This window comes from Myodes glareolus, chromosome 1 (genome assembly GCF_982192425.1).
Source record: "Myodes glareolus chromosome 1, mMyoGla1.1, whole genome shotgun sequence".
In the NCBI taxonomy this organism is placed as follows: Eukaryota; Metazoa; Chordata; class Mammalia; order Rodentia; family Cricetidae; genus Myodes; species Myodes glareolus.
Genome location: NC_142026.1, coordinates 97,824,984 through 97,838,542, shown reverse-complemented (window position 1 = coordinate 97,838,542; position 13,559 = coordinate 97,824,984). Strand labels below are relative to the sequence as shown.

At 37.7% G+C, this 13,559-nt stretch overlaps 1 protein-coding gene across 5 annotated transcripts in view; it reads left to right on the top strand.

Annotated features, from left to right (window-relative positions):
• Cep85l (centrosomal protein 85L) overlaps positions 1-13,559 on the top strand; it is a 114,324-nt gene that overhangs the window by 79,892 nt on the left and 20,873 nt on the right. For all 5 annotated transcript variants that reach the window (XM_048424999.3, XM_087911042.1, XM_087911044.1 and 2 more), the window contains 4 exons: positions 1,471-1,623; positions 3,725-3,879; positions 11,422-11,539; positions 11,991-12,041. In XM_048424999.3, coding sequence (XP_048280956.2) covers positions 1,471-1,623; positions 3,725-3,879; positions 11,422-11,539; positions 11,991-12,041 — 477 coding nt within the window. The remainder of the gene's footprint in view (positions 1-1,470; positions 1,624-3,724; positions 3,880-11,421; positions 11,540-11,990; positions 12,042-13,559) is intronic.

Sequence of the window (13,559 nt, the reverse complement as noted above, 5' to 3'; positions counted from 1 at the left end):
TGTGTGTGTGTGTGTGTGTGTGTGTGAGAGAGAGAGAGAGAGAGAGAGAGAGAGGTATGTATGTATGTATGTATGTATGTATGTGTCTTCATCCATCTGCGGATCGACATCTCGGATGGTCCTGTATGTTATCTGTTGGGTATAATGCTGTAATAAACATGGATGTGCAGGTTTTTCTGTGGGGTGTTGACTTAGAGTTGTTCAGGTATTGCTCAGGAGCAGTTTAGGCTGGATGATACTGTAATTCCATTTTTAGTCTTATGAGTAACTACCATTCTGATTTCCATAGTGGCTGGACTAATCTAAATTTTCTCCACTTCCCCCACATCCTCATCACTGGTCCTGTAATTTGTTTTCTTTATGGGAGCCTTTCTGAGCAGGGCGAGATCTAATCTCATTATAGTTTTAATTTGCATTTTCCTTATGTGTTAAGGGTGTTGAACCTTTTGTTTTCACATATTATCCATTTGTACTTCATCTTTTGACAATAGCCAGTTCATTCATTTCATTAGCCTGTTTATTGACTGGTTGTTTGTCTTTTAATTGACCTTTGTTGTGAAGGACTTTTGTGAGTGTGAGATGTGCAAGCTGAAGTTAGAAGAGTCAAATGAATGTACAAAAATCTGAAGTTAAACCTGTACAGATTGGGTTTTTCTGCAGTTCTCTACTCTTGTTCTACAGTAGATATTAACTTCACATGATACCTTAGCCCTAGAGTGACCTCAGTAGTGAGGCATCTTTATATTAGAGTTTTAAGAAAGAAAATGTGATACAAATTCATTTATGGTATGATATAAAAATATTCTTGTTTGAAGTACATAAATTGACTCACTTAGCCTGTTATCTGTTTTAAATATTTGGTAAGTTCTTCTGGCTTTGTAAGTTGTTAGTAATAAATTAACTGACTTATCTGCTTTTCTTAGCTCATGTAAAATATTTTGATATAGCTTTGGAAAATTAGAAATTAGAATCTCTCCTCTAGAGATGAATATTTGCTTTGATGATTTAAAAAATACTTGTAGCTTCATTTCTGTGTCTTTGTTTCTGTGTCTAATAACCTTTTAAGATAGTTATAATTTATTAGTTTTAACATAATTTAAACTCAATACAGTTTTAGCATGAGCATAACATTATTTATGTGATAAAGATATAAATAGCAGTATCCAAATTTGTACGTGTATAGGTAGTAAAAATTTGATCATTAATGCCACCTGACCCAGTACAGTTTTAAAAATGCCATCACTTGTAAAAGTAAACAAATATCTTCCAGATTATTTCAGAGCTATAAAAGTTTCAAGGGAAAAAAAATCTTAGAATAAGATAAAGCAGATCTTAACTCAGCTGATGATGTCTTCTGTAATCTGATACTCTTTGATAAATTTAGTGATACTCAGGAATGGAACATTGATTTTGTAATTTTTAGTAACTCAAAACAATAAATAAGTGAGGATTCATAATGTTTTCCTTTAGCTGAAAACCAGAGATAGATACATCAACAGCCTGAAAAAGAAATGCCAGAAGGAAGCTGAGCAAAACAAAGAAAAGCAGAGAAGAATTGAGACCTTGGAAAAGTACCTGGCAGATCTTCCAACTCTAGATGATGTACAGAGTCAGAGTCTACAGGTAACGTGGTCAAACACACACCTTTGAAATGCTTGCAAAATGTTTTAGAAACTAACTACTTAGAAATTACATACTCAATTACTGCTCCTGAGATAAGTAGATTCTAAAACTGTTCAAAGAGTAAGTAGATCTCTCTTCTGTTGTTAATATGTGATTACCTTTGTAATAAAACTATATGGCAACTGTCTTACTTATAAATTTTTTTATTTATTGCATGTATGTGTAATGTGTGTGTGTGGAGGTGAGAGGACAGATTCATGAAGTGGGTTATGTTTCTGCCTTTATGTAGGTCCCAGGCTTTAAACTCAGTTGTCAGGCTTGCACTGCAAAACACCCTTATCTGCTAAATCATCTCTTTGAACCCTACCATTCTAGTTTTAAAAGGTGGTATATTCTTTTTTTTAATTAATTAATTTATTTATTAAAAATGTCCACCTCCTCCTCGCCTCCCTTTTCCCTCCTCACCTCCCCCTACCTCTCTAGTCTTAAGAGCAGTAGGGTTCCCTGCCCCGTGGGAATTCCAAGGTCCTCCCCCCTCCATCCAGGTCTATAAAGGTGAGCATCCAAACAAACCAGGCTCCCACAAAGTCAGTCCATGCAGTAGAATCAAAACCCAGTGCCTTTGTCCTTGACTTCTTAGTCAGCCTTCATTGCCAGCCACTTTCAGAGTGTCCAGTTTGATCACATGCTCCATCACTCCCAGTCCAGCTGGCCTTGGTGAGCTCCCATTAGGTCAGTCCCACTGTCTCAGTGGGTGGACGCACCCCTTGTGATCCTGACTCCCTTGCTCATGTTCTCCCTCCTTCTGCTCCTCATTTGGATGTTGGGAGCTAAGTCCAGTGCTCCAATGTGGGTCTCTGTCTCTACCTCCATCCATCGCCAGATGAAGGTTCTATGGTGATATGCAAGATATTCATCAGTGTGGCTATGGGACAAGGTCAGTTCAGGCACCCTCTCCTCTGCTGCCCAAGGAACAATCTGGGGACCTCTCCTTGGACCTGGGAACCCCTCTAGAATCCAGTCTCTTGCAAACCCTAAAATGGCTCCCTTAATTAAGATATTTACTTCCCTGCTCCCATATCTACCCTTCCTCCATCCCACCCATCCCATTCCCCCAAGCTTTCCTGAATCCTCCCCTTCTCCCTTCTCTCTACCCATCTCCCCTAACATTCCGCCCCACCCCACCCCCCAGTGCACCCAAGTTTTGCCTGGCAATCTTGTCTACCTCCAGTATCCAGGAGGATATTCTTAGCCTAGCCATTAACTTTACCTCATAGCTCCACATTCACTCCATATTTTGGAGTTTTGTCCATTGTTCTGTGGTTTTCAAGGCTCATGATACTTCAAGACTTGTTGAATATCTTTATAGATGTTTATTTTTTTCAGTTCTTAATCTTGCTGTAATTTTTAATATTCCTTGATCTATATCCTCTCTTCTCTCCTTGGACTTCTATTTTCCGTTCTTAATTCCTGAGTCTCTTTACCAGGTCAGGTGAAATCTTCTTAAAACATGAATTCACTTCAGTTATCTCAGTCCTTCCAAGCCATGGGTTCTCAGCCTTGGCACGAAGACCATTTGGGGAGCAGTTGTTCTTTGCTGTCTGTCTTGTGAGTTGCAGGAGAAGCGGCTCTTGTAAGAGTCCTTCTGGCCTCTGCCTCCTTGAAGATCACAGTGCTACTTCTCGCTTTCAGCACAAACAATGGGCATTTGTCAGTTTCTCGTGGAAGTAAAAATACCTTTAGCTGAGAATTGTTTACATAATTTTAGGATGCATATAGACATAACATTAGTTTATAAATTATAAATGTAAGGGAGATTAAATACAGGGAGGCACTAAAGGACCACAGGAGATTACAAGAGCAGGAGGAGGCAGGAGTAAAGAATTAAAACACATGGGATCATAATAATGTTACTCAGTTTTCTGCTTCATAATCCGTTCTCCCAGTTCTTTCAAATAAAGGAAGAAGCAGTGTGAAGTTCTTTAGATAAAATATTGAATGACTATAAGTAATAAGTCTATTTAACTCTGAGAAGAGTAGTAATTTAATGGCAGTATATTTAGTTTTGCATGCAATTCAAACTGTAAATATTTTTCCTTAGCTGCAAGTTCTTGAAGAAAAAAACAAAAATTTGCAAGAGACTTTGATAGACACAGAGAAGAAGCTTGAGGAGATTACGAAGCAATGCCAAGAGAAAGAGATGCAGCTCCTGTGCCAGAAGAAGAAGGAAAAGGAGCTGGTGACTTCTGTGCAGAGGTAGGGACCTGCTATGACATCATGTGCAGAGGTAGGGACCTGCTATGACATCATGTGCAGAGGTAGGGACCTGCTATGGCATCATGTGCAGAGGTAGGGGACCTGCTATGGCATCATGCTCTTCAGCTTGCCAATACCATCATAAAGTGTGTTCTACGTAAACGGTACAACTGAATCTGCAGCAGCAATAGAGCATACTTCTTACCTGAGTATCTGCCTTAGAAAGGCACTGTATGAGTCCATCAAAACTACTGGATTCAGTTGTAATTCCATATTTTGAAGCATTATACCAGCATCTTGCCAAAATTTTTTATGTGAAAATAGCCAAAGAATGAACAAAGAAAGTCAGTTCAACAACTAAAGCGTGAAAATATCATTGCAAACTCTTTGGTTGAAGGTTTTATCAAAACAAGCAAAAATTCTAAGCAGCAGAAAATAACCTGTAGGTCAGATAGTGGTGGAGCACACCTTTAATTCCAGCATTCAGGAGGCAGAGGCAAGTGGATCTCTGTGAGTTCGAGGCCAGCCTGGTCTACAAGAGCTAGTTCCAGGACAGGCCCCAAAGCGACAGAGAAACCCTGTCTCAAAAAGCCAAAAAAAAAAGGGGGGGGGAGGAAAAAAGAAAATAACCTGGCAAATATCCTTCCTAGAGAGTGCACCAAAGGTGACTGATGGGCTGTTTTCATCTCACTGTGAGTGGCAGATTTTCATGTGCTTTCCAAAGCCACCTGCATATCTCGCCTCATTTCACACTTTGAAATCTGAATCTCCAGTGATCAGCATTTGTTGGTCTGCTCAGCTTGTGCTCAGACTTGGGAATTTTTATTATAAACCTAGAAAACTAATGCATGCATAAGTTCATATTATTTTTATAACCTTTAAATCTTGTTATTAATCATGAATAGTTTGAAGTATCTGAAACAGTCAAATAATAAAACAGCAAAAATCTGAGTGCGGGAAATCCAGTCTTAATGAGTATATTAGTTAGAAGCTCAGTGTATTCATGTTAATACTGCTTTACTCTCTAGTTTTTAAACATGAAATTTACTCAGTTTACTGTTTTCTCTGAGGTTTCAGTATAGCGAATGCTCTGATTTCTGTTTTTTTTAAACACAAAAATGTTCTTTTTTTAAGGTTTGTTTGTTTATTTATTTATTTATTTATTTATTTATTATATATACAGTGTTCTGTCTACATGTTTGCCTGCAGGCCAAAAGAAGGCACTAGATTCCATTATAGATGGTTGTGATCCACCATGTAGTTGCTGGGAATTGAACTTGGGACCTTTGGAAGGACAGCCAGTGCTCTTAACTGCTGAGCATTTTCTCCAGCCCTGTTTTCTGTTCTTGACATCACTTCCCAAGACTGTCACAATTTTGAGTTTACATTTTTTCCTAGTATTTTTCTTTCTCTCACTTTAATTATTTTATTTTTTTTAAAACGATCTTTTTTGTTTTACATGCCAAACCTAGTTTCCTTTCCCTCCCCTCCTTCCACTCCTCTTACCTCACCCTCCTCAGAGAGGGTGAGACCTCCCATGAGAGTCAACAAAGTCTGTCACATCATTTGAGGCAGGACCAACCCCCCTCTCCCCCATCTAGGCTGAGCAGGGTATCCCTCCATAGGGAATGGGTTCCAAAAAGTCAGTTCATGCTCTAGGGATAAATACAGTTCCACAGCCAGTACGTAGACACAAACTGCCCAAGCCACACTACTGTCATCCACATTCAAAGGGCCTAGTTTGGTCCTATGCAGGTTCCCCAGCTGTCAATCTGAAAACCGTGAGCTCCCACTAGCTCAGGTCAGCTGTTTCTATAGGATTCCCCATGGTGGTCTTGACCCCTTTGCTCATATTATCATTCCTCCTTCTTTACTACTGGACTCGAGGAACTCAGCCCAGTGCTTAGCTGTGGCTCTCTGCATCTGCTTCCATCAGTTATAGGATGAAGGTTCTTAGGGATCGGGAAGGTTGAGTTGGGGGGATATCAGAGAAGGAGAGCAAGAAAAGAGACATCTTGATAGAGGGAGTCCTTATGGGGCTAATGAGAAACGTGGCACTGGGGAAAATTCCCAGGAAAATCCACGAGAATGACTCCAGCTAAGAATCTAAGCAATAATGGAGAGGGTGCCTGAATGGCCCTTCCCCTCAGATTGATGATTACCTTAATTGTCATCATTTTAATATTTTTTTGTTTTTTGTTTTTTTGAGACAGGGATTCTTTTTATGAATCCGTAATTTACACCAACTTTGTAGTCTTTAAAAAACTTCCTGATTTTCACTAATATAAACATTTAATCTTTGTTGACAAAAATAAAAATAGTGCGTGAGTTCTGTCTTGTAGACCACTGTGGTTGAAGAAACAAAACTGTGGCGGTTGGAGGCTTCATAGCAGTTCTGGAAGATTACTGAGTGCCGTTTTGTCCCCATTTTCTTTTGCAGATTGGTGTCATTTTCTGTGTTCTCTTTTGTTAGGTTTTGTAGAACACTAAGCCACAAATGCTTGATTTGCAAAGATTAGTGTAATGTATTCCAGAAAACATTTTCCACTTTAAATTTTATCTTGAGGCTGACAGAGATAATATCTTAGAAGATTCCTTTTGCTTTTGGTAAAAGTTTATTTTTAGTTCTTCAGTATTTGTATTGACAGTGACATCACTTAATGTTGAGGGGTAGGAATTTTATTTACGTTTACTTGGCTCTAGGATATTTCTTGTATTTTGAAAGAACTTCATATATATGTGTGACAACAAATTATAATTATTACATTTTGTTTAATGTTTCTAACCTTTTGTTTAATTTTTAGGAAATTCATAAACTCAAAAAGCTTTTCATTAGAAATGAAAATGTAAAATACATAATTCATAAGTTAGTTCCACTTTTCAAAAGTTTTCTTACTTTTGGAAATGGCCTTGCTATGTAATCCACACATGTATGCATGAAAGAAAATTTGGTGGTGGGTAGCAACATTGTACAGTGCTCCTTATTGTTGGCTCTTTACATTTTAAAGATCTGTGTGTTCATCTGGGTCTATGTCTGTGTGGCAGCTAGGGGTCAACTTCTGGTATCATTCCTCCGGAGCTGTCCACCTTGGTGTTTGAGGCAGTATTTCTCAGTGGTCGGAGACTTCCTAAGTAAACTAGACTGGCTGTCAGTGAGGTTCAGGGTTCTGTCTGTTTCCACCTCCCCAGTGCTGGTTTACAAACTGTTCTGCCATACTTGCTTTACTAACATGGGCTTCAGGGATAGAAGTCAGGTCTTTGGGCTTGTACAGACTGAGTTACCTCCCAAAATGGAAACTTGTTTAATTTTTAAAGTGCATTTTATCCTCTTGTACTGTCATTAAGTACATGGAACATAGTGCCAACACCAAGATGGCAAAATATAATGCACTTGTAGTTTGAAAAAGTAAATACTCTTACAACAATTAACAATGTCTTACAAAGCAGTGCATCATATCAGTACCACATAAATGATTATTAATGTCATTAATTATAAATATACCTGCAGTCCTTATTCAGTCACCTAGTGTTACCAGTTCTTTTCCCACAACCTAAGTAGTGTCATTTTTCTTATTGAAGAAGACAACTTCAGATTGTTATCATACTTTAAAAAAGAAAAAGCAAAATCAGGGTTATAAGAGAATTTTTTTCAGTCTTCTGCAGTTTGTTTATTTTGAGACAAGGTCTTACCATATGCAGCCTTGGCTGACCTGGGACTCACTACTTAGCCCAGGGTGGCCCAGAACTCACAACAGTTTTTCTATCCCAGCTTTCCGAGTACTAGGTTTCTAACTACACACTACCGTGCCTGGAAGATGTTGCAACTTTTGAGACTAATTCTTTTTTTTCCTCTCCAGTTGTTATTGTTTGGTTTTGGTTTTTATTGTTAATGACATGGTCTGCTTGTACCAATTGCTAATCTTCTGTTCTGATGGCTAACATCTTGTTTCCCTGTATCTTTTATTTTTTTTTTTTACTGAGAAAGTTTTTTTCCACATAGTACATTTTGATCATTTTTTTGTTTTCCACAGTTTCTGGTTTCCTTCCAGATTCTCCACCTCCCTACACACACGCACACACACACACACACACACACACACACACACACACACACACAGAGAGAGAGAGAGAGAGAGAGAGAGAGAGAGAGAGATCAAAATAAACAAGCTGCAGTCCAGTAACAACAAAAAAAAAATGCCCAAGCAAAACAAAATGAGATGAGCCTAAAAGAATATCATTGAGTTTATTTTGTTTTGGCAGCTGTTCCTAGGCGTGGGGTCTGTCCTTATGTGGGGTTGACTGGGTTGGAAGAAACTGACATATTGTTAATATGTCAGAAGAACTTCCTTCGTCATAGGCAGCATGGCAAACCTAAGCTGGTGGCATGAGAAATCACATTCTTATGTTGTTGGGAGACCACTTGTTTGTTCCTGACTGCTTAGCCCCGGTATAATCACACAGAATCTTTATTATTTAAAACACTGCTTAGCCCATTAGGTCTAGCTTCTTATTGGCTAGCTTTTACATATTCATTTAAGCCATTTCTAGTACGCTGTGTATTGCCGTGAGGCTGTGGCTTGCCCAGTAAAGTTCTGACATTTGTGTCTCTGGTGGAGCTACATGGCTTCTCCCTGACTCCACCTTTCTTTCTCTCAGTATTCAGCTTAGATTTCCCTGCCTGCCTAAGTTCTGCCCTATCAACAGGCCAAGGCAGTTTCTTTATTCACTAGTGGTATTCACAGCATACAGAGGGGAATTCCACATCACCTCCCCTTCTCTGTTTAAATAAAAAGGAAGGTTTTAACTTAAACACAGAAAAATTACATATAACAAAACAGGTATCAAGCAAGAAGTACAGTTATAATATTTATATCTACTTTATCTTTTATCATAACTAAGGAAAACTGTAACTATAACTTCTTCAACTCCATCAAAGACTTTAGAAGGATAGAATATTACCTAAGTAAACAGGAATTACATTGTAAGCAACTTCCAAAACTCTAGAATTGACAGAAACATCTTGCTACCTGTACAGTCACCCAAAGTTCTTCTGTACCATTGAGACATCCATCTTCAGTCTAAAGTATCTGGCATAATTTTCCATGAAGCAGGAAATTTCAAAGACAGTTCTGCCTGTATTGGCAGTTTGTCAGTCACTTTCTTCTGTGTCCTGCAGAATGTCTGGCAGACTCTTTTATGAAGCAGGAAACCTGAAGGGATTGTCTTACTTTTAGGCAAGGTCAACAGTCATTTCTCTGTGAGTACTGCATGTCTAGTTCATCATGCAGTCAAGGCAAGAGCAGTTTCTTCCCCAGATGGCTAGCAAACTCCATAAGGAGCCTCTTCGATGCCCATCTTCCTCTTGACATAGATTGGTGCTGTCAGGAGCAGATGTGTCTCACTGTCATGAAAAGTTCTAAATTCTTAAAACACTTTAAATGCCATAATCTGTAGTCTTTGAAAGATTTGAAGAATCCCTATCTATCTGAAATACATCTCTGTACATCTAGAAAATCTAACATGATTACAAGCTTGACTATTATAGATGATTATCTATTAACCTATATATCTTAATTATATATTACATTTTTAAATAAGCTGGATAAAGACAATACCCTAATCAAGATCAGAAACACACACACACACACACATATATATACATATACATAGTATAGCAAAATTGACCTTAAATTTGTATTAATAAACCAAGATCCATATCAATGCAAGTCTCTATAGCATATCTCTCGTTAAATAAACATTTATAAACATTTATAAACAATATTTGACAATATGTGTGTAGTTCTGTCCATACTGCTTCCTGCTGATTGGCGGCACTGTTAATCAGGTCTTTCATGGTTTATTCTGTGTGCTAGGTTCATCTCAGTCAGCAGTTGGGTGAAGTAATTTTTTAGGGGTGTTCACAGCCATCTTTCAGGTGGTCTTGGTTCACCAAACCATATTAGTCTAAAATCAATCCCTATGTCCTCATCCTCTGTGGAAACAAAAGAAGAACCTTTTTTCCAAAGCAGCATATCCTTAGACCCAAATTTTGAAATCAAGATGCTTTTAAAGTATATATGTTGGTTTAGCTTAGCAGACTTTACAATGAAATGTCTCTCTGTACTTAGCTCCTTCACAGTCAAGAAATTTAAAGAAGACACAATAATATACATAATCCAGACTCTCTGTGTGTTCATCATCTTTACATGGCTTATTTATTTTTATTTATAACTGTCTATATTCTTTTTATTCTCTCTTCCAAGCCTACATACATTTATCCAACACTATGACCCATTTAGAGGTCTTTTATGTCTAAATGTATTTTATTGTGTATCTATAATTCTTCACTGTCCAGGAGCACTTCTTAAAATGCTAAACACTTCTTAAAAACTTAAGCTGCAGCATTACTAGGGCAAATAAATGGCAGAGCTGCTCACCACCTCAAGAACCATGCACAACGCCCCATCTCTAGGCACACAGCCAGTCCATGTTGCCACCAAGCAAGCCATAGCACGTTGCTCACAAACCCCATTTAAATGCTTGGTCTTCTGAAAGAGCCAGAGGTCATGCTGTTAGCATGGCCCAGAAAACCAGTATTTCAAAACAGTACAGCTATTTTTCTGCTATCCCTGAATCAAGAAAACCTCTCTTAAAGGAGCTATGACATACTGCCTACAAAGAGCAAGGAGCTGTATTTAACTCTATATTTTTGTGTCTAGAATTCCTTTCCAAATTCTCTCAGATTTTAAGTGGATTTTAGTTAACCACATTGGCACCAATTTGTTGTTGGGAGGCCACTTGTTTGTTCCTGGCTGCTCCAAAATAACCACACAGAACTATGTTATTTAAAACACTGCTTGGCCCCATTAGGTCAAGCTTCTTATTGGCTAACTCTTACATATTAATTTAACCGATTTCTAGTAATCTGTGTATTGCCATGAGGCTGTGGCTTACCGGTTAAAGTTCCAGTGTCTGTGTCTTCGGTGGGGCTACATGGCTTCTACCTGACTCCGCCTTTCTCTCTCTTAGCATTCAGTTTAGTTTTCCATGCCTACCTAAGTTCTGCCCTAAACAGGTAGTTTCTTTATTCACCAATGGTATTCACAGGATACAAAGGGGAATCCCACATCATTCTTCCACATCCTTATTAATTCTGTTGATTTGGCAACAATAATCCCTATAACCAAACTTTCGCTATACTCAGAGAAAAGGCACAGACACATATCTGCATTCTTAATCTCTCTACCCTTCTCATCTTGGTCAAGTAATATTCTACGAACTAATACTCATCTTGGGAAGAAGAAAAGAACGGTTAGATTACAGAGTTCAGCTTCATGAGATGACTTCAGTGGGACCTAGGGATGCCACACTGTAAGCATCCCCAACTCTAGATTTGCCATTTCTAAAATGATGGCCAGCCTCTGTCTAGTAATGATCTATTCTTAGTTTTGTAAAATACATAGCTATTTGTATATTTTCTGTGAATCTTCATTGTTTGTTTAAAAAATATTTTTCATGAAATTGTTTTCTTCTAAACAACAGCTTACAACAGAAAGTAGAAAAATGCCTTGAAGATGGAATACGCCTTCCCATGTTGGATGCAAAACAACTCCAAAGTGAAAATGACAATCTCAGAGAGCAGAATGCGACTGCCAGTAAGGTTAGTAGACAGTGAGAGCAGAGGTCACATCTGTTCTGTGGAGTATGTGTATCGTAGAGTTTTCATGTGATTTATAATTTTAGTGATATTTAATAGCTTATAAAATATTTAGTTTGCTTTGATTTAAAAAGAAGATAGCATTTTAATATATTATAAATTATTTAAACTTAAATAAAAGTCAAAACAAAAGGAGATATTTAATTATTAAAAGTCTGTCTCAAAGTTATTTTTATAAATAAAAAATTTCATTAAGAATTACAGGAAAATATTTGCAGTTTTAATTATGGGTAGTCCAAGTCATCCTTGTGATTTGAAGGATATTTAACTATGAATGATCTGTAAAATAAAGATATTACAAACAAACTTTTCTTTTTTGAATTTTCTCGAAGTATTGATGCTCATTTAAAGTAATGAAAAAGATTCAGAGTAATTTTTTTTTGCTATGTTTTAGATAATAGAGAGCCAGCAGGATGAAATCAACAGAATGATTTTAGAAATTCAGGTAAGGAATGTTCTTCACATATTTTAGTGTACCTGTATGCTAATTTATTCTTATTGCCTCTATTACCTAAAAGTATTAAAGTATATGAATATCTATATGAAAATATAATACTAATGGTACCTGAGAAAAGTTATAAATTATTTAATATTAATCTGAGTAGAATCCATATTGTACATGTGTACAGTTGTGAAAGACCAAAATTTACTAATAAAATAAAATTCTGTTTGGTGAGGGGTACCCCAGGGGTAGTGAGACTGTTTCCTCCTCTTTGCTGCTTCTATAATTGGCCATTGTCTCTCTCAGATGCTGAGAATGCATTTGATTGGGGTCACCAGAGATCAATCATAAGAGAGAATGGAATGCTATTAGTCTAAGTATTTAGTTTTCATATACTAGTTCCATCTGTAAACATGCTCCCAGCCCAACTCTGCCCATTTTTTGTTCTTTTCCTCCATTATATTTTCTTCAGAAGTCTGTAATGTTTTCTCCAGTATCCCCTTGGTCCTACTTAATGCTGACATCTCTGATAGCACTCTTTTTCTCTTGTTTTGTTTGCTGACATTGCTTCCCCTACTGCTATTATACTATAGTGCCTATACTAGTCAAGTGATGCTCACCAATTACAGAAATAAAGTAGGGCTGTTATTTGTGGAATACTTCTATTATGTATCCGTTAAACAATCAATTCTAAGTATGACATCCTCACAATTTGTTTTTATAGTTTCTTACCTCCCTCCATTTCCTGAACATGCCTACCATGTTTGTAAATGTGCACACAATACATCAGGAAATTTGAGTAAAAGCTGTAGTCCACTAATTGCCTGTGTCCTTCCAAGAATGCCCATCTGCAAAACGTGCTTAGAGCATTATTTAATATAGCATGGAAACAAGTTATGTCCCCAGCCTTTACCTCGAACTGACAGTGCTCCTTTTAGTTTCCCTTTTCCTCCTAATGACACTGTTGCTCTTTCTGTATCACCAAATGGTGAGATGTTACAAATTCATGTCTTTACATTTTACTGAGTTTCTTGAGAATGATGCTCTGGTGGTTCAGCTTGGGAGTTAGGACTTATCAAAATTCTGGACACATATGCACACTTTAAAAGTATGGAAACCAACCAATCTTTAATTTCCTTTATTCATTTTCTCTGTACTTATGGAGCCCTTATCTATATGGTGGACACAGTTCTTAAATTTCATGAATGAGCAAACCAAGTCTTGAGGCAGTCTGATGGTTTAGGTTGGGAGAATTGGAAATTAAACATCAAGTCCTATTTTGATTTTTGTTATAAAAGTGCTGATTAAAGGCATAAGTAGGACAGAGGGCAGTGACAGAGAGGACTCCACATGAAAGTGTGACCACGGAAATTTTGTAAAGGAGGTGATATTTGAGCAGAGGCATTAGTGAAGATAAGTAGGGAAAACATAGCACCTGCTAGGGAAAGAAAGCAGCAGATGCCTTGAGTTGTCAAGTGTGCCCAGTACCAGCAGGGAGGCTGCTCAGTGGGGCTGGGGCAT